General features: G+C 36.9%; 3 protein-coding genes across 8 annotated transcripts; all 3 read right to left on the bottom strand.

The window, feature by feature from the left end:
* Positions 1-48: 48 nt before the first annotated feature.
* On the bottom strand, positions 49-4,533 carry LOC120007635 (factor of DNA methylation 1-like). Its single transcript, XM_038857997.1, has 7 exons — positions 3,958-4,533; positions 3,383-3,564; positions 2,513-2,602; positions 2,134-2,418; positions 1,326-1,541; positions 792-1,024; positions 49-306 (listed from the first exon to the last, which is right to left on the bottom strand). Exons 1-6 carry the CDS (start codon positions 4,046-4,048, stop codon positions 794-796), a joined length of 1,095 nt encoding a protein of 364 aa, XP_038713925.1. The 5' UTR covers positions 4,049-4,533; the 3' UTR covers positions 49-306; positions 792-793.
* Positions 4,534-4,811: 278 nt separating this feature from the next.
* Positions 4,812-9,795, bottom strand: LOC120007634 (factor of DNA methylation 1-like). Of its 4 annotated transcripts, none has more exons than XR_005470203.1 (8): positions 9,085-9,795; positions 8,886-9,020; positions 8,011-8,808; positions 7,623-7,904; positions 7,001-7,216; positions 6,474-6,706; positions 5,151-5,281; positions 4,812-5,071 (listed from the first exon to the last, which is right to left on the bottom strand). XR_005470203.1 is itself a non-coding variant. In XM_038857995.1 (7 exons), exons 1-6 carry the CDS (start codon positions 9,775-9,777, stop codon positions 6,476-6,478), a joined length of 2,355 nt encoding a protein of 784 aa, XP_038713923.1. In that variant the 5' UTR covers positions 9,778-9,795; the 3' UTR covers positions 4,812-5,281; positions 6,474-6,475. The 4 variants fall into 4 exon arrangements, 2 of the variants coding, with proteins under 2 accessions (XP_038713923.1, XP_038713924.1); XR_005470204.1 differs by having other exon boundaries at positions 4,812-5,068; XM_038857995.1 differs by having other exon boundaries at positions 4,812-5,281.
* Positions 9,796-10,492: 697 nt separating this feature from the next.
* Positions 10,493-18,055, bottom strand: LOC120007633. 3 transcript variants are annotated; one of them, XR_005470202.1, is made up of 9 exons: positions 17,172-18,055; positions 16,068-16,755; positions 15,846-15,980; positions 14,737-15,534; positions 14,349-14,630; positions 13,733-13,948; positions 13,243-13,474; positions 11,865-11,996; positions 10,493-10,853 (listed from the first exon to the last, which is right to left on the bottom strand). XR_005470202.1 is itself a non-coding variant. In XM_038857994.1 (8 exons), the coding sequence occupies exons 2-8, from the start codon at positions 16,746-16,748 to the stop codon at positions 11,944-11,946; spliced, it is 2,397 nt and encodes a 798-aa protein (XP_038713922.1). In that variant the 5' UTR covers positions 16,749-16,755; positions 17,172-18,055; the 3' UTR covers positions 10,493-11,943. The 3 variants fall into 3 exon arrangements, 1 of the variants encoding a protein (XP_038713922.1); XR_005470201.1 differs by having other exon boundaries at positions 10,493-10,805; XM_038857994.1 differs by having other exon boundaries at positions 10,493-11,996.
* Between the last annotated feature and the right edge of the window lie 40 nt (positions 18,056-18,095).

Below are 18,095 nucleotides of genomic sequence, written 5' to 3'. Positions count from 1 at the left end.
AGAGGGCACAACGCTACGAGACATGAACATGTAGTAAATGTATCCGTTTTGTCGCTAAGAAATTTTCCCAATAAAAGGTTTAAAGTTGACATGAGATAGACTGATAGAGTTGACACCAGAACTAACAAGGTTTATAACTCACTTCATCTCCATGACATACCAAAAAAAACTAACTTTATAACCATAATAACATGAAGCTATCTAGCAGCATAAAATAGAGAGAGCTCCAAGGGATTAAGGTCCTGATACTACACTTCAAAGATCACTCTGCTCCTCTTCAAACTGATGTTTCTCTTTCTGCAGCACCTGGCAGTGAATCCCATGGTTAAACATGGTATGTTAAAACTTTAATAAGGTCTGTCTGAGTTCAATATGTGCGAAAAGATGCAGTAATGTAAAAAAATCAAAATTCATACAGCTGGATTATCCGAACTCATTTCACAATAATGTCACAAAACCACAATATTTTACTGTCACAAACAAACTGTTTTCAATAGTAGACAATGGTCATTGGTCAACAATTAGCTTCATCCAGAAAAAAAAAAAAAAAAAAAACCTCCTTTATCAAAAGAAAAAAAGAGTTCACGACTTATGGAAAAGCAACATATTAAACACACTACTCGCAAACACATCAGTTGGACTAAGAAAAATGTTACCACTGGCGTATAGATGAGAACACAACTTATGTTTTAACCAATTATGTTATCCATGCAATTCAAAAATTAATGGCCATTTCTATTTTCATAATGCTTAATAATCCAAAAATCTATATATATGATAGAAAACCTTACCTTCAAGTCCTCTTGCGCTTTAGCAACTTGATATTTTTCAAAACGTAACTGATCACCTCCTTCAGTGTAGCTTTTCTTCCTTCCTTGTAGTTCCAGAGCTCAGAAAACACATATCTCCCACTTGGATTATACTCATTCAGTTCCTTCAAAGCAGTTACAACTGTCATGTATATTTCAGATCCCCATTCCTCCTTGAGATTCCATAGCTTTTCATCTTCGTCATCTATCACTTCCTGCTTTTTGAAGAAACATTGCAAGTTTAAAAAATTTCAAGCTATTCATGTGATCATAAAAGGAAGGAAAGATAATGTTTCAATTTACTCCTGGACATAGGGAAATAGTCAGAAAAAAGACCCACACTAGAGAACCTGTACTTATAATGACAGTTATTAAGCGAAAAATCAATTATAATTTCAATTCATTTCATCCATAAGCAGTTTGCAGCAGAGATTAATTGCCACCCCATTCTGATGCAATAATACTAAAAGCAAAATGACTAATATATGTGAATATTTAGCTATTTGAATACCATACCTGAGGAAGTTCTTCACTAATTATAATTTTATATGGATGCCAATTCGGATCCTGCAAATTTTCCTGCCACAGAGAGCAAACTATGGCTGCCTGCACCATTGCTTCTTCAGGAGAAAATCTCTCCTTGCACTTGTTCTGAAACGGCTTTGAATCAATTACTCCCAGTCTTTTTATTCCAATGTCAGTAATGTGTGTCCCCAGCACCTTGCTATAACCCTACAAGGAAGATATGTCTTTTATACATCATTGTCCATTGGTCATCTGTTTAGGCGAGGGATATACAAGAGTAACTGGTACACATTCCCTAAATTATCATAGGAAAAAAATATTTGAAGTATGATAATGTCGAAGAATATTTAGTATTACATATATAGCAACAAAAGAAGTTAAACATAGGCATCAGTTAACTATGTCGTCAGTAGTTGTTGCCAATGCTTCCAAGGCCAAGGGAATTGGCAAAAAATCTGATCACTATCACATAATATTGGGTATGGTTCGCCTGATCCATCGCATAATCCAACCACTGTGCTGTCAAGAGTGGTTGCCAATGCTCCAAAGCATTCTTTGAATGCCTTTAGTGTGCCTTTATTTATATCCCTTGCAGTACAATAAGTATCATGGAAACGATAGTTGAGAGTTTCTGATTAATTCAACTTTGCTGATTCTTTAAAGAACATCTTTATTAGTGGCTCCTGATTCCAAGTGCAGCAAAATGCAATTCTGTTTTAAGGCAAAAATATCTATCCCCACCCTCATCCCCACCTAACACATAGAAAAAAATATATGCAAGTAAAGGTCATATACGCACTGATATGAGCTCTCTACGAGCTTCTTGAAGCTCGTTATTGTTCAGGCGCTCTTTTATCTTTAGAACTTCGTACAGATCCTCCAAAACATTGAGGTTTTCAACTGTCTCCATCAAATCTTTATTCATCTTTTTCATCTTATCATGAATGGCAAAATCATCTTCAACAACGCTCTTCATCACCTGTAACTTCCCTTTTAGCTCTTCAATTTCCATTTCCAACTTCTGGTTAGCATCCTGCTGCTTTTCCAACTGAAGTAACTTTTTGAAGGCCTCTTCTTTCTCTCTCTGTAAACTCATAAATCCAACCAATTAAGCAGCAGAAAATGTGAAACATAAGTATGGTACAAAATATGCCACCATTTAGTGAAATCTAGCAGACCTTTTGCTCTTCAACAAGTCTTGCGACATTCTCATCATCCCTTCTCTGGTCCATGGATGCCAACTGAAGTGAATTGTTCCTACTATCATTCTAAAGAAACAAAAAGAGTTTCAGTAAATGCCAGAGAGTGTCAACATAAAAACACACACCATCCTTGGCAATGCCATTAGAGAGTTCGAATGGGAAACCGTATTAGTAGTTTGAGTCTATTGATATATTTGAAGTTGCCATTTTTAGCTGCTCCTATCAATTGCAGGCATAATCACATCTAAGCCAGCGTAAGTAGTTAACACATTAAAACTGCAACTTGAAGAAGCAAAAAGCATCAAATTCCTGAAGTTCATCTGCAATTAAATGCCTTACAGAGAACAAGTATTGGAGTCACAATGACTTGGCATCGCATTTGACCTCCAAAAACAATATCAGGAGATATATTCTCGATACCACATATATTCTATTCTCCACAACCATCTTTATTGTGGTCTGGTTAACATAGCTAGTGAAACAATGCTTCTATGTTCCTCATTTATGATAGAAAATAAGGCCTATAGTACCAGCACATGTTACCCTATAATGTTAAGAGGCTACAACACTCTAACCTGAACTTCTACACTAGGATGCATAAGACTCTACTACTAGAGAAAACAATGGATCCTTCCTGAGGCAGCCTCATATGACAAATGATAACATATTATCCATTTTAACAAAGAAAATGAACGGCCATAACGGAACTCAAACCAATGGAATAAAAGCTCGATAGCAAACAAAACAAGACATATACCTTGAACATAAGCAAGAAAATTTAATAGTTTATAGAACTTCTCAACCTGAATGTCATTGTCAACTGGTGTCATACGCAACAGGTATTACCTTTTTGATCACCTCGTTAAGCTTTTGCTTTTCCCCTTCTGTTAGAGCTTCACGTTTGTTCAATTCTTTGCTCAAGTAATCAAGATGCTTTTTAGTAGCATCCAATCCATAATTCAGTTTTTCCTTTTCTTCCAAGATCCTCTGAACACGTCCACGAGTAAATTCCAGCGTCTTCCTTGTTTCTAACAGGGGGAAAATACATGTCACAATTTCTTTGACTGCATGATACATACTAGTAAATGTGTGTTCCATATATATGGATGTCCAAGTGTACGAACAACATCCAACAACCAGAGTTTGACTATTTATCATCCTCAAACAACCATGAACCAATCAACCAACGGATATGAAAACATAACCATTACATAAAAATAATCTAGCAAAACAAGAAGAGAACATAGTACAACATTGCAGCTGTTACGCAATTGCATATAAATTTGTCTATAGCTGCGTGTCTGAGTATAAAACAGTTTCATTCGTCGAGTACTACCAAAGAACATGATGTAGTGTATATATATAATATATATATGGCCATTATGCTACATTTGAAAAGAGAGACATGCACAGAAACAAACCTTCAACAAAATCTTTGTGCAGCTTGTCTTTCTCTTCAAGCATCCCAGTTACAGTTACAGACATAGGCTTCTCTTCAGAACTATACTCCATCTGACATCCCCATCAAATGCAAAAAAAAAAACAACAGATGAGAATATGGGTGGCTAAAGTAATAATCATAGCAGTGACTTATCACCTTCCCCTCACCCCTAAAGCACCCAAAACGATGAACGGGCAAAATATAGAATGAGAAAATAGAGGCAAGTTGCTCTAAGGCTTCTGGAGCGGTAGAAGCAGCACGCTTCACCGGCGACAATCACCAGTGCAAGAAGAAAAAAAGGCAAAGAAGAAACGTCGTAGGAGAAGAAAAATGAAAATACCTGACGTAATGGAAATGGAAAACAAAAGGCAAGATTTTGCTGACCAACTGTCAAAAGTGGGAGGTGATATTTAAACTACGACGTACATTTAAATAAATAGTTAATTATTCAAAGTCCCAAAGAGCATGAACGCTCAGTTGTCAGTCACAGTGCCTTCTGATATTATTGTTCTTGTAAAGAGAGCTTCCGTCTTCTCCTCTTCTCCCTTCTTATTCTTGTGACCGGGTTTGGCGGATTCCGGTACTCAGGTTTGGGGGAGTCCGGTGCATTGAGTACCGGACTAGTTTATGATATGATCATGAGTGATAAACACTCGATCTTTCACGTAATTTTTCAAATTCTAGAGCATTTTTACGTCTGTCCATTCAATGCTCTAAGGGCACCGAATAACGTTTTCCTAAAAATATTTGGTTGGCCATTTGAACACATTTGTTTTGATCCATAAAATTATAGTCTCTTCGGTGTTGGTGGTGTAGCAGGTGACCTTCGACGACGGGGCTCTCTGTTGCAAATACTTCAGTTACTAGTCTATGGGAAGAACCCTTTATTTGAGATGACAACTTCGTCTAGGGATCCAAACCAACATGGGGGAGCTATGGTGGTAACTTTTCTCCCAGAGTTTGGAGCAAGAAAGCCCTTGGAATATCCAAAATCATGAATAGTCTTCGTCGGTGACCGTAACTCGTCCCATTTCATCCCAGTTGATGCTGATCTGACTAATTCGAAATAAGAGTTGGAAATGACTTCTCAACTACTGAAAACAATGAGAGTGACACCAGAATTAACAAGGTATATAAGTAACTCCATGGCATAAAAAAAGAAAAACACCCTACCTTTCTAGCTATAATCACATGAATCTATCTAGCAGCATTAGGTACAGTTTCAAGGAATTAAGGTCATGAATACTACACTAAAAAGGTCGCTCCGCGTTCTCTTCAAACTTGATCTCGTCTTTCTGCAGCACCTGGCAGTGAATCTCATGGTTAAACATGGTATGTCAAAACTTTGATAAGGTCTGAGTGAGTTCAAGATATGCGAAAACGTGCAGTAATAGTAATGTAAAAAATCAAAATTCATGCAGCTGGATTACCCAAACTCAATTCACAAGAATGTCATAAAACCACAATATTTTACTGTCACAACAAACTGTTTTCAACTTAAAACTATAACCCAAATACCCAACACCACGAGAACTACCGATTCTGGCTCCAAACATTTACATGCAAATTATCCCATGGTTTTCCCATTTTCCATTGCTATATGGAGCAAAATGGTTATAAATTGCATAAAAAGGAAAACAAGCAACAATTTTTATTTTGTCTCTTCCTTAATCTGATGTTTGACGACACAAATAACCTCAGAATCAGCATTGAGACCCCCACATCAAATAGAATGGTTTTCATTTGTCCTCACATTTGAAGAAAAGTGAGAAGTTCGCAGCTTCAACTCACAAAATGCACCAAAACAGTAAATGTAACACAATAAGAAAAGAAAATTCGCTTAACCACCTCGTTAAGGTTACAGTAAATTTAGCTAAATGATCTTGCAAGTAACATGAGTCATCCTTCCATTTCGTCACTCAGGCGTTTAATGCAAATAGAAAGAACTTATATTGACTGCAGCAGGTTAAGCAAACAACATTAGACTTTCATTAGTTCAGCAAAGTACAATATATACGGCCACGTATCTCGCAACCTCACCGTAATGTACCATGAAGTTTGACAGTGGACAAGTCAACAATTAGCTTCATCCCCACAAAATATGCGGAAAGCCTATTTCCGGGGTTCGAACTTGTGACCTCTAAGTTGCACCAGTTTAACTTAACCAATAGGCAAAATGTGTGCCTATCATACAAGTTACGGGTAAACCCCAACATTTGATAGCCTGGTGGCTGGCAAACACAGCCTTAATTGTTTATTTTCACTTACCACACCCAAACATGTCGCTGAGAAAAATGTTTCCATCGGCAAACAGATGAGAACACAACTTATATACGTTTTTACAAATTATGTTATCCATGCAGTACAAAAATTAATGGCTATTTCTATAACCTTCAGGATATATATTTAAGAGACATAAAATGGAACTCTTAAGGATTATCAGACTTCATATTGTTTAATAAGCCAAAAATTTATACATAAGACAGCAAACCTTACCTTCAAGTCCTCTTGCGCTTGAGTGACTTGATATCTTCCAAGATGTAACTGATGACCTCCTTCAATGAGGCTTTTCTTCCTTCCTTGTAGCTCCAGAACTCAGAAATCACATATCTCCCGTTTGGATTATACTCATTTAGTTCCTTCAAAGCAGTTACAACTGCCATGTAGATTTCAGATCCCCACTCCTCCTTGAGACTCTGTAGCTTTTCATCCTCTTCATCTATTATTTCCTGCATCATGGAGAAACATTGCAAGATGAATAAATTTCAAGCTATTTATGTTATCAAAAAAGGAAGGAAACAAAATATGTTCAATCTACTCCTGGACATGCGGAAATAGTCAGAAAAAAGACCCATATAAAAGAACTTGTACTTAAAACGACAACTGTTAAAAGAAAAATCAGTTATAATTTCTATTCATTCCATCTGTCAACAGTTTGCAGCAGAGATTAATTGCAACCCCAAGGATACTAGAAGCAAAATGACTAATACATAAGTGACGATTTAGTTATTTGAATACCACACCTGTAAAAAATTTCCCCTAGTTATTATTTTGAATGGATGCCATCCCAGATCCAGCAACTTTTCCTGCCACAAAGAGCAAATGATGGCTGCCTGCACCAATGCTTCGTCAGGAGAAAATCTCTCCTTGCACTTGTTCTGAAACGGCTTTGAATCAATTTCTCCCATTCTCTTTATTCCAATGTGAGTAGTGTGTGTCCTCAACAGCTCGCTCCAACCCTACAAAGGAAGATATGCCTTTGTTACCCATTGTCTATTGGTCATCTGTTTAGCAGAAAAATATTTGAACTATAGTAATAGTGAAGAATATCTAGTATATACATATATAGTAACAAAACCAAAGCATGTTTATCATAGGCATCAATTAACTATGCTGTCGGTAGTAGTTGCCAATGCTTCAAGGCCAAGGGAATCGGTGAAAAATCCAATCACTATCACATAATAGTAATACTGAGTATGGTTCACCTGATCCATTCAAATAATCCAACCACTATGCTGTCAATAGTGGTTGCCAATGCTTAACAAACCAATATGATTATATGAAGCATTAAATCAAAGGCAAAACCCCCCATCCCCACCAACCGCATAGAAAAAATATATATGCAAGTAAATGTCATATGAATACCGATATTAGCTCTCGACGAGCTTCTTGGAGCTCATCATTGCTCTGGCGCTCTTTTAACACTAGAATGTTGTACCGATCTTCCATATCATCGAGTTTGTCAGCTTTCTTCTCCAAATCTTTATTCATCTTTTTCATCTTATCTTGAACGGCAACATCATCTTGACCAAGGCACTTCATCACCAGTAACCTTTTTAGCTCTTGAATTTCCTTTTCCAACTCCTGTTTAGCATCCAGCTGCTTTTCCAACTGAAGTATCTTTTCGAGCGCCTCTTCTTTCTCTTTCTGTAAACTCATAAATCCACACAAATTAAACAGCAGAAAATGTGAAACATAAGTATGATACAAAATATGCCACCATTTAGTGAAAACTTAACACTAAGTAGCAGACCTTCTGCTCTTCAACAAGTCTTGCGACATTCTCATCAGCCCTTCTCTGCTGCATGGTTGCCAACTGAGGTGAACTGTTCTTACCTTGATCGAACAGGTCATTATTTGTCTTCTTTGTCTCAGAGAGACTTGCTTTCAACATCTTTATTTTTTGCTTCTTGTCAGCCACCTCCTTCTTTAGTTCATCATTTTCAAGATTGACTCTTTCACAAATTTTCTCCAGAGCAACCATCATTCTTTGAAGATTGTCTTCTTGCTTTGTTGTTTTGACTGCTGCTTCAAAACCTTCCAACTTATTTTGAAGGTTTATATTTAATTGGCTAGACTTTGCCAGTTGATCAACTTTTTCTTCAAGCTGTGCAACGAGTTGCACATTTTCAGCTTTAAGCTTCTGCAATTCAAGATTCATTGCCTCCTTTTCCTGCTCAACTATAAGCACTTTGTCTCGGGCTTTCTCCAAATCTTCTTTCATTATTTCAGAATCCGCAAACTCGTCTTGATGCGTTGTCTCTGGTTGTTCAATATCATCAATGGAAGTGGGTGTGCTCTCTTCAGTATTACGGAGCTTGATTTCTTCATCATTGCTGACTGAGACACGAGTAGTTGAATCGCCAGTGTCACTTGGAACTGAACTGATGCTTGGTGTGCTCTCGTCAGTACCAGTGGCATAAATACTCTTCTTTGATGACCCAGCCAATTCTTCATTTCCCTCAATTATATGAAAGACCTCAAATGTTTCTCGACTCTCTCGAAGTACTTGTGTCTCCTCATTAGTGTGGATGAGGTCACCTTCAAAAACCTGGGTACAAAAAGCAATGAAAATCGTAGAAGTCAAATTAATAGTCTAATGTAACTTTAAGTAGCTAGTAATTTTACCTTATCTGCTGTGAGTGTCGAGATGTATTGGTCCTTGAAGTTCTTCGACCAATTTTGAAGGTCCCATTTCAGGAATCTTGGGAACTTTTCATCGTCAACAGGGCTGAACACATTAGTGTGTTCACAGAACCAATACTGTAAAATAAAGACCATTATTAGTCACATTGCAGTGATTAGTCACATAACACAATATTCTTACCAATAACACAATCACACAACCTGTCACACTGACAGCAGTTCTCACATATTTCTTGATCGAGTCCATCAAATTGTTTTTTATGGCTCTTGACCAATTGTAGTTTTTAACTTCTTCCAAGTCTTCAATATAATGAATAAATGCCCATGGAAGGGCATCCCCACTTGTTGAGAAGAATAGGGTCAAGCAAACATACATCATCAGCAAACGTGCGACGTCTTCTGCATCATCAACATCTTCACTTGCAATTACTTCTTGCAGTGCACTCTTGATGTTGGATGAGCTCAGAATTTTTACGTCTCTGAATCTCCTCGAGACGAAAACCGAATCTGTTGGCTTGGTCTTTCTTCCAATGGAAATCTCTGTGTCTCCCGACGTCACACCAAAAATAAGTGTAATGTCATTTTCAGAGAGTTCCACCTTTCCTGCCAACATGAATCCATTCTGCCTTTCATCATACATGCTTATTAAATCCACGATTGCATCATCAGATCTTCTTTTCTTGACTTGAAGCTGCTTTCCTTTGAACTGACTGAGCAAATGCCAGAAAGGTGTTTTCTGAAGTTGCAGTTTATGTTGCTCTTTTAGATTTAAGCTTTTAATCAGATTTCCGATTGCGCTAAGATTGGACCGGAACTGCCTCTGCTTTCTGGATGATAGGAGGATCGCTAGTGACTTACCATTTCTCTTGGTCATTTTGATTCTGTTGTGTAGTTCTGAAATAATGAAGGAAGATTAATCAGTGAAAATCAATAAAATAGTGATATTTGAAGTAGATTTGAACAATTTCACTCAAAAAACAATAAAAAACAATTATATTTCAGTGCAAATACAAAAAAATAATGAAGTTGTAAGTAGAATTGATCAATTTCATTGCTGTTCTCACCAATATAATTGTTTTTACATCAAATAAGAGTGAAGTTAAACTGTTTTAATGAGGTCCAAATTCCCTAATAATAATCATAGCAGTGACCCAACACCTACCCCTCACCCCCAAAGCACCCAAAAAAGGTCCTTCTCATGAACAGGAGACCTGAGTTGCAGAATAGAACAGCAAGTTTGTGAGTGCAATACTGTAACTGTTATAGAGACATGAATGGCCTCTCAAAACCATGAACAGGCCAATTATGGAAGTTGAGAATAGAATCAAATGCTTTAAGGCTTCAGCAGATACTAAATCTCAAAGGCTTAGTCACCACTATAAGGGGAAAAAAAAAGACAAATAAAGAATCAAAATAATCAAGGAAGATTAATCAGTGTAAATCAATAAAATAGTGAAATTTCAAGTAGATTTGAACAATTTCACTCAAAAAACAATGATATTCCAGTACAAATACCAAAAAACAAAAAAGAAGAAGAAGTTGGAAGTAGAAGATAATCATAGCACTAGCAGTGACCCAACACCTACCCCTCACCCCCCAAAGCAAAAAGTAGAAAGGATCTCATTAATATTTAACAGTAGACCTGAGTTGCAGAATAGACATGCATGGCCTCTCAAAACCACAAACGGGCCAATTATAGAAGTTGAAAGTAGAGGCAAAATGCTTTAAGGCTTCAGACAGATACTAAATCTCACCAGTATAAGAGACACAAAAAAAGGCGAAGAAGAAACAGAGTAGAGGAGGATAAGTAAATACCTGATTTTGCAGTTAGATTTTCTAATTACAGAGAATAGGCAACGGGAGATGGTTGATCCAAACTGTGAAGGTCGATTCTTGCTATACCTTGTGCATACAAAATCTTGTCATAAGTTTGTGAATGTAGCAGAAGAACTAGAAGAAGATTGATAGAAGAAGAAGAAGACAGAAAATATGTTAGTTTTCATTCATTCGAAAAGTGTGTTACAACGGCTATACAGAGTACAGACTGACTGACATCTTTTGAATATAGTTGCCCAAATTGGTAAGTCTAAGTCCAATACCCAAAAAGCTGTGGTCTTTAAGAGAAACTTGTTTGTGCTTACATTTATATCACTGCAGTCTGCAGACTAAAGCAGAAGAGAAGTAATGGAAGCAGTGAAGACTGAGGAGTTTGTTTAAAATCTGCAGCAGTCAAGTTAATCTGTCTCCTCATGCTTCGGGGTTGCATTTCTTTACCAGTGCAATATTGGGCCCTTTTTTTTTATTAAATCATGCATCCAACTCCATTCAATATGATACAAACAAGTTCAAGAATCATTTCTTTACCAGTGCAATATTGACCAACCCATTTAGTCTCATCCAAGTATGCGTTTGTCATCATTTCTACTTTTATTCATTCCAATGTATATCTTCAATTACTCTAGATTTTTTACTAACCCATTTAGTCTCATGTATACACATTATGTTAAATCTACGTCTAAGTCTTCCAATACGTGACCCTATGCTCCAAGTGTCTATCCTAATCTTATAATCATATATTAGCTTCTTTACTCCCATTCGTCCATACTCCATAGCAAGAGAACCTTTGCCTATGTTTCCACAATGTAACTTGCCTGTAAAATAAAACACAATATTATCCCCAAGATTCATCACCATTGACCATTGTTTTCTTTTTCTTTTCCAATTCCCCTCCCCCATCAAAATAAGAGAGAGAGAGAGAGAGAGAGAGAGAGAGATGTGAGCAGGTAGGAACATGGGGCAGAGAGGAGATAAGAGCTTCGAGACAAATGAGCATGTAGTACATGCAAGCATTTGTCACTAAGAAAATTTCCCAATAAAACATTTACAGTTGAAATGTGATGTAGTTGACACCAGAATTAACAAGGTTTATAAGTAACTCCATGACATACAGAAAAACACTACCTTTATAACGATAATCAGATTAAGCTATCTAGCAGCATAAAGTAGAGTTCCAAGGAGAAAAGGTCCTGAATACTACACTTCAAAGGTCACTATACTTCCTCTTCAAACTTGATGTTCCACTTTCAGCAGCACCTGGCAGTGAATCTCATTGTTAAACATGGTTAGATAAAACTTTAATAAGGTCTGTTTGAGTTCCAGATGTGCGAAAAGGTGCAGTAATGTAAAAAAAAATAAAAAATCATAAAGCTGGATTACCCAAACTCATTTCTCATGAATGTCACAAAACCACAATATTGTCAGAACAAACAGTTTTCAACTTAAACCATAACCCAAATACCAAATACCACGAGAACTACCAATTCTGGCTCCGAACATCTTATAATAAGCATCACGAGTAACTGTTTTACATGTATTAATTGCAAGTTATCCCCTGGTTTTCCCATTTTCAGTTGGTATATGGGAGCTCAATGGTTTTAAATTACAAAGGAAATTATTTTGTCTCTTCCTTGATCAATTTTTTGATGCAAATAACCTACCTTGGGATCGGCATTGGGATCCCCCCATATCAAATAGATTGGTTTTCATTTTTTCCTCACTTTTGAAGCATAGTGAGAAGTTTGCAGCTTCAACTCACAAGATGCACCAAAAGGTCCAAAACAGTAAACATAACACAATAAATTTGGCCAAAATCTTGCAAGTAACTTGAATTATGGTTGTTCCAATTATTCGAGTTGACAAAAGGATCAACAGATAACCTTCAATTTCTGCACTCAGGCATCAACTGCAAATAGAAAAAACTTATATTGACAGCAACAGGTTAAGCAAACAACATTAGACTTTCATTGGCTCAGTCTTCAGCAAAGTACAATATATACGGCCACGTAAGCTTGCAACCTCACCGTCATGTATTATAAAGTTTGACAGTAGATAACAGTCAACAATTAGCTTCATCCAGGAAAAAGTTAAAACTCCTTTATCAAAAGCAAAAAAAAAAGAGTTCACTTTAAGAGCAGATAAAAAATTCAGGATTTATTTAAAATCAACACATTAATTGCACAAGAAACACACATTCGAACCTGTGTCCACTGGGCCACGTGTTTACTTGTCATACAAGTTACAGGTAAACCCAATAATTGATAGTCGGGTGGCTGGCAAACACATCCTTAATTGTTTATTTTCACTTACTACCCAAAAAGACTAAGAAAAATGTTACCACTGGCGTATAGACCATGCAGCGCAAAAATTAATGGCTATGTCCATAACCTTCAGGGTATATTTTTAAAAGACAGAAAATGAACATTTATGTGCGGGCTCTAAGGATTAGCAAACTTCATATTGCTTAATAAACCAATTCTATATATATGACAGCAAACCTTACCTTCAAGTCCTTTACGCTTAAGCGACTTGATATTTTCCAAGATGTAACTCATGACCTCCTTCAATGTAACTTTTCTTCCTTCCTTGTAGTTCCAGAGCTCAGAAATCACATATCTCCCACTTGGATTATACACATTGAGTTCCTTCAAAGCAGTTACAACTGCCATGTAGATTTCAGATCCCCATTCCTCCTTGAGATTCCGTAGCTTTTCGTCATCTTCATCTATTATTTCCTGCATCGTGAAGAAACATTGCAACTTGAATAAATTTCAAGCTATTTACATGATCATAAAATGAAGGAAAAAAATGTTCAATTTACTCCAGGACATGGGAAAATAGTCAGAAAAAAGACCAACACAAGAGAACTAGTACTCATAACGACAGTTGTAAAAGAAAAATCAGCTATAATTTCTATTCATTCCATCTGTCAACAGCTTTTAAAGAAAAATGACTAATATGTAAGTGACAATTTAGTTATTCGAATATCATACCTGGAAAAAATTTTCACTAGATATTATTTTGAATGGATGCCATTGCGGATCCAGCAAATTTTCCTGCCACAAAGAGCAAACGATGGCTGCCTGCACCATTGCTTCGTCAGGAGAAAATATCTCCTTGCACTTGTTCTGAAATGGTTTTGAATCAATTTCTCCCATTCTCTTTATTCCAATGTCAGTAGTGTGTGTCCCCAGCATCTCACTCAACCCCTACAAAAACAGATATGCCTTTGTTACCTCATTGTCTATTGCTCATATGTTTAGGCAAGGGATATCCAACAGTAACCGGTTTGAATATCTAGTATGTACATATATAGCAACAAAACCAAAGCATGTTTGTTATAAGCATCAATTAACTATGCTGTCAGTAGTAGTTGCCAATGCTCCAAGGCCAAGGGAATCGGTGAAAAATCCGATCACTATCACATAATACTGAGTATGGTTCACCTGATCCATTCAAATAATCCAACCACTATGCTGTCAATTGTGTTTGCCAATGCTTAACAAAGCAATATGATTATATGAAGCATTAAATCAAAGGCAACCCCCCCCCCCCCCCCAACCTACCGCATAGAAAAAGCATATATGCAAGTAAGGGTCATATGAATACCGATATTAGCTCTCTACGAGCTTCTTGGAGCTCATCATTGCTCTGGCGCTCTTTTAACACTAGAATGTTGTACCGATCCTCCATATCATCGAGTCTATCAACTTTCTTCTCCAAATCCTTATTCATCCTTTTCATCTTCTCTTGAACGGCAGCATCATCTTCACCAAGGCACTTCATCACCAGTAACCTTTTTAGCTCTTTAATTTCCTTTTCCAACTCCCGTTTAGCATCCAGCTGCTTTTCCAACTGAAGTATCTTTTCGAGCGCTTCTTCTTTCTCTCTCTGTAAAATCATAAATCCACACCAATTAAAAAGCAAAAAAAGTGAAACATAAGTATGGTACAAAATATTCCACCATTTAGTGAAAGCTTAACACTAACTAGCAGACCTTTTGCTCTTCAACAAGTCTTGCGACATTCTCATCAGCCCTTCTCCGCTCCATTGTTGCCAATTGAGGTGAACTGTTCCTACCTTGATCGAATAGGTCATTATTTGTCTTCTTTATCTCAGAGAGACTTGCTTTCAACCTCTTTATTTTTTGCTTCTTGTCAGCCACCTCCTTCTTTAGTTCATCATTTTCAAGATTGACTCTTTCACAAATTTTCTCCAGAGCAACCATTATTCTTTGAAGATTGTCTTCTTGCTTTGTTGTTTTGACTGCTGCTTGAAAACCTTCCAACTTATTTTGAAGGTTGATATTTAATTGGCTAGACTTTGCCAGTTGAGCAATTTTTTCTTCAAGCTGTGCAACGAGTTGCACATTTTCAGCTTTAAGCTTCTGCAATTCAATATTCCTTGCCTCCTTTTCCTGTTCAACTATAAGCACTTTGTCTCGAGCTTTCTCCAAATCTTCTCTCATTATTTCAGAATGCGCAAACTCGTCTTGATTCGTTGTCTCTGGTTGTTCAATATCATCAATGGAAGTGGGTGTGCTCTCTTCAGTTTTACGAAGCTTGATTCCTTCATCATTGCTGACTGAGACACAAGTAGTTGAATCGCCAGTGTCACTTGGAACTGACCTAATGCCTGGTGTGCTCTCGTCAGTACCAGTGGTGTAAATACTCTTCTTTGATGTCCCAACCAATACATGCTTTCCATCAATAAAATCATAGAACTCAAATATTTCTTGACTCTCTCCAAGTATTTGTGTCTCCTCATCAGTGTGGATGAGGTCACGTTCAAAAACCTGTGTACAAAATATAGTTTATTATATTGTATTAATTGCATCAAAAATATCAGTGGACGTGAACAAGTGATTTAAAAATGCAGTGGAATTTCAATGTTTGGCATTGTTCATCTGAAACTTGTTGTCTGGAAAATACTTCACTGTTTTAACAAGGAGTGAGATATGAAGTGAAATTCATATTTTGTTGTTATTGTTGTTGTCTTAAATTTATATAAAACAGTAAAATTTTCATTATAAACAGAAAAATTCAGTGAAAATCGAATAAGTCCAATTAATAGTCTAATGTAATTGTAAGTAGCGAGTAATTTTACCTTATCTGCTGTGAGTGTTGAGATGTATTGGTCCTTGAAGTCCTTCGACCATTTTTGAAGGTCCCATTTCAGAAATCTTGGGAACTTTGCGTAGTCAACTGGGCTGAACACGTTAGTGTGTTCACAAAACCAGTACTGTAAAATAAAGAGCATTATTAGTTACATTGCAGTGTCCATATGAAATAAGAGAAACATAAGATAAACCAGTATTGTGTTTCTTACCGACAACACAGTCACACAACCTGTCACTTTGACAGGAGTTATCACAAAATTCTTGATCGAGTCCATCAAATTGTTTTTTATGGCTCTTGACCAATTGTAGTTCTTCACTTCTTCCAAGTCTTCAATATAATAAACAAATGTCCATGGAAGGGCATCCGTAGTTGTTGAGAAGAATAGGGCTTGGCAAACGTACAGCATCAACAAACGTGCAACGTCTTCCACATCATCAACATCTTCACTTTCAATTACTTCTTGTAGTGCACTCTTGATGTTGGGTGACCTTAGAGTTTTTACGTCTCTGAATCTCCGTGAGACGAATAATGAAACTTTTGACTGGATCTTTCTTACAGTGGAAATCTCTTTGTCTCCCGACATCACACCAAAAATAAGCGTAATATCATTTTCAGAGAGTTCTACCTTCTTTCCTGCCAACATGAATCCATTCTCCCTTTCGTCATACGTTCTTATTAAATCCACGATTACATTATGAGATTTTCTTATCTTGACTTCAGGCTGTTTTCCTCCTAAGAACTGACTGAGCAAATGCCAGAAAGGTGTTTTCTGAAGTAGCAGTTCATGTTGCTCTCTTAGATTTAAGCTTTTCATAAGAGTCCCAATTGCTCCAAGATTAGACCGGAACTGCAACATGTTGTCCCTCCGCTTACTATTTCTCGTTGACATTTTGATTCTGTTGAAGTAGATTTGAACAATTTCACTCAAAAAGTAACGACATGTCAGTACAAATACGAAAAATAATTAAACCCTAAAAGTAGAATCGATCAATTTCATTGCTGTTCTCACCAATTTAACTGTTCTTATATCAAATAAGTGTGAAGTTAAAATTGTTTTAATGAGTGATCTTGTTCCAAAATCCCTAATAATAATCATAGCAGTGACCCAAATCACCCAAAAAAAGAAGTACAAAAAGTTGTCATGAACAGGAGACCTGAGTTGCAGAATAGACATGCATGATGCATGGCCTCTCGAAACCATGAACGGGCCGATTATAGAAGTTGAAAGTTCAGGCAAAATGCCAGCAGATACTAAACCTCAAAGGCTTAGAGAGCAATTTGGTGGTTATGCAGTTAAATATTTTCTACTTACAGAGAATAGGCAGCGGTAGATGGTTTGGTCCAGTTACTCCCTTCCCAAGCGACTTGTACGATTCTTGTTAAACTTCGTGTATGCAAAGTGTTGTCACAAGTTAGAGAATGTAGCAGAAGAAGATTTACAAGAAGAAGAAGAATGAATGAAGAAGATTAGAGAAAATATCTTAGTTTTCTTTCATTTCGAAAGTGTGTTACAACGGCTACAAAGACTGACATCTTCTGAAAGAGATGAACAGTACAAATTACAGACAGGACTAAACAGATATATGTGTGTGAATATTGGGCCAAGAAGAATAAATGTAGTAGCCCAAATTGGTAAGTCCGTCTTAGTCCAATACCCAAAAGCTGTGGTCTTCAAGGGAAACTTGTTTGTTTGTGCTTTCACTGCAGCAGCGTAAAGCAGAAGAAAAGTAATGGAAGCAGTGAGGACTGAGGAGTTTGTTTACGATCTGCGGCAGTAAATTAGTCTGTCACTTCAGCATGGTTCTGGGTTGCATCAAACTTCCTTTTTTCATCATACTCAATAACTGTATAGCATAATCTGCACAACTTGCTGTTTTGTTCCCTTTCCATTCTATTATACCTGGACTCGGTTACGGGTGTCGGGCATGGGTACATATCCATATGTCCAGTTCTTCAAATTGAAAGCTGTCATAGAGGGGCATATATTTCAGTAGTTTCCATTTGCTCTCTCAGATGGGCACATATTACAGTAGTGGAGCAAGTGAAACCCACTGTTTCATCAAGGTTTAGAACCATAATTGTCTATTTGATCACAGAAGCTTTCCTATGCATTTCGTGGTTTAATAAACAAGTACTGTACCATGCATTTTGTCTTCAGAAAATCATTTATAAGGAAGTGCAATAATAGCAGTTGATACATATGAAATCTTCAAACTTGGCATCTGTGATTTATCTC

This window comes from Tripterygium wilfordii, chromosome 10 (genome assembly GCF_013401445.1).
Source record: "Tripterygium wilfordii isolate XIE 37 chromosome 10, ASM1340144v1, whole genome shotgun sequence".
NCBI lineage: Eukaryota > Viridiplantae > Streptophyta > Magnoliopsida > Celastrales > Celastraceae > Tripterygium > Tripterygium wilfordii.
This window is presented reverse-complemented; position numbering and strand designations above follow the sequence as displayed.

Coding starts and splice junctions, on each gene's coding strand:
- LOC120007635 (XM_038857997.1), bottom strand. CDS start 4,048: ATGGAGTATAGTTCTGAAGAGAAGCCTATGTCTGTAACTGTAACTGGG. Junction 2,603..3,382: donor TTAACGAGGTGATCAAAAAG/GTAATACCTGTT, acceptor TTGTTTCTTTAG/AATGATAGTAGGAACAATTC. Junction 1,542..2,133: donor CTCGTAGAGAGCTCATATCA/GTGCGTATATGA, acceptor TCTTCCTTGTAG/GGTTATAGCAAGGTGCTGGG.
- LOC120007633 (XM_038857994.1), bottom strand. CDS start 16,748: ATGTCAACGAGAAATAGTAAGCGGAGGGACAACATGTTGCAGTTCCGG. Junction 13,949..14,348: donor CTCGTAGAGAGCTAATATCG/GTATTCATATGA, acceptor CTGTTTTTGTAG/GGGTTGAGTGAGATGCTGGG. Junction 13,475..13,732: donor CTAGTGAAAATTTTTTCCAG/GTATGATATTCG, acceptor TTCACGATGCAG/GAAATAATAGATGAAGATGA.
- LOC120007634 (XM_038857995.1), bottom strand. CDS start 9,777: ATGACCAAGAGAAATGGTAAGTCACTAGCGATCCTCCTATCATCCAGA. Junction 8,809..8,885: donor CGACACTCACAGCAGATAAG/GTAAAATTACTA, acceptor TTTTGTACCCAG/GTTTTTGAAGGTGACCTCAT. Junction 6,707..7,000: donor CTAGGGGAAATTTTTTACAG/GTGTGGTATTCA, acceptor TCCATGATGCAG/GAAATAATAGATGAAGAGGA.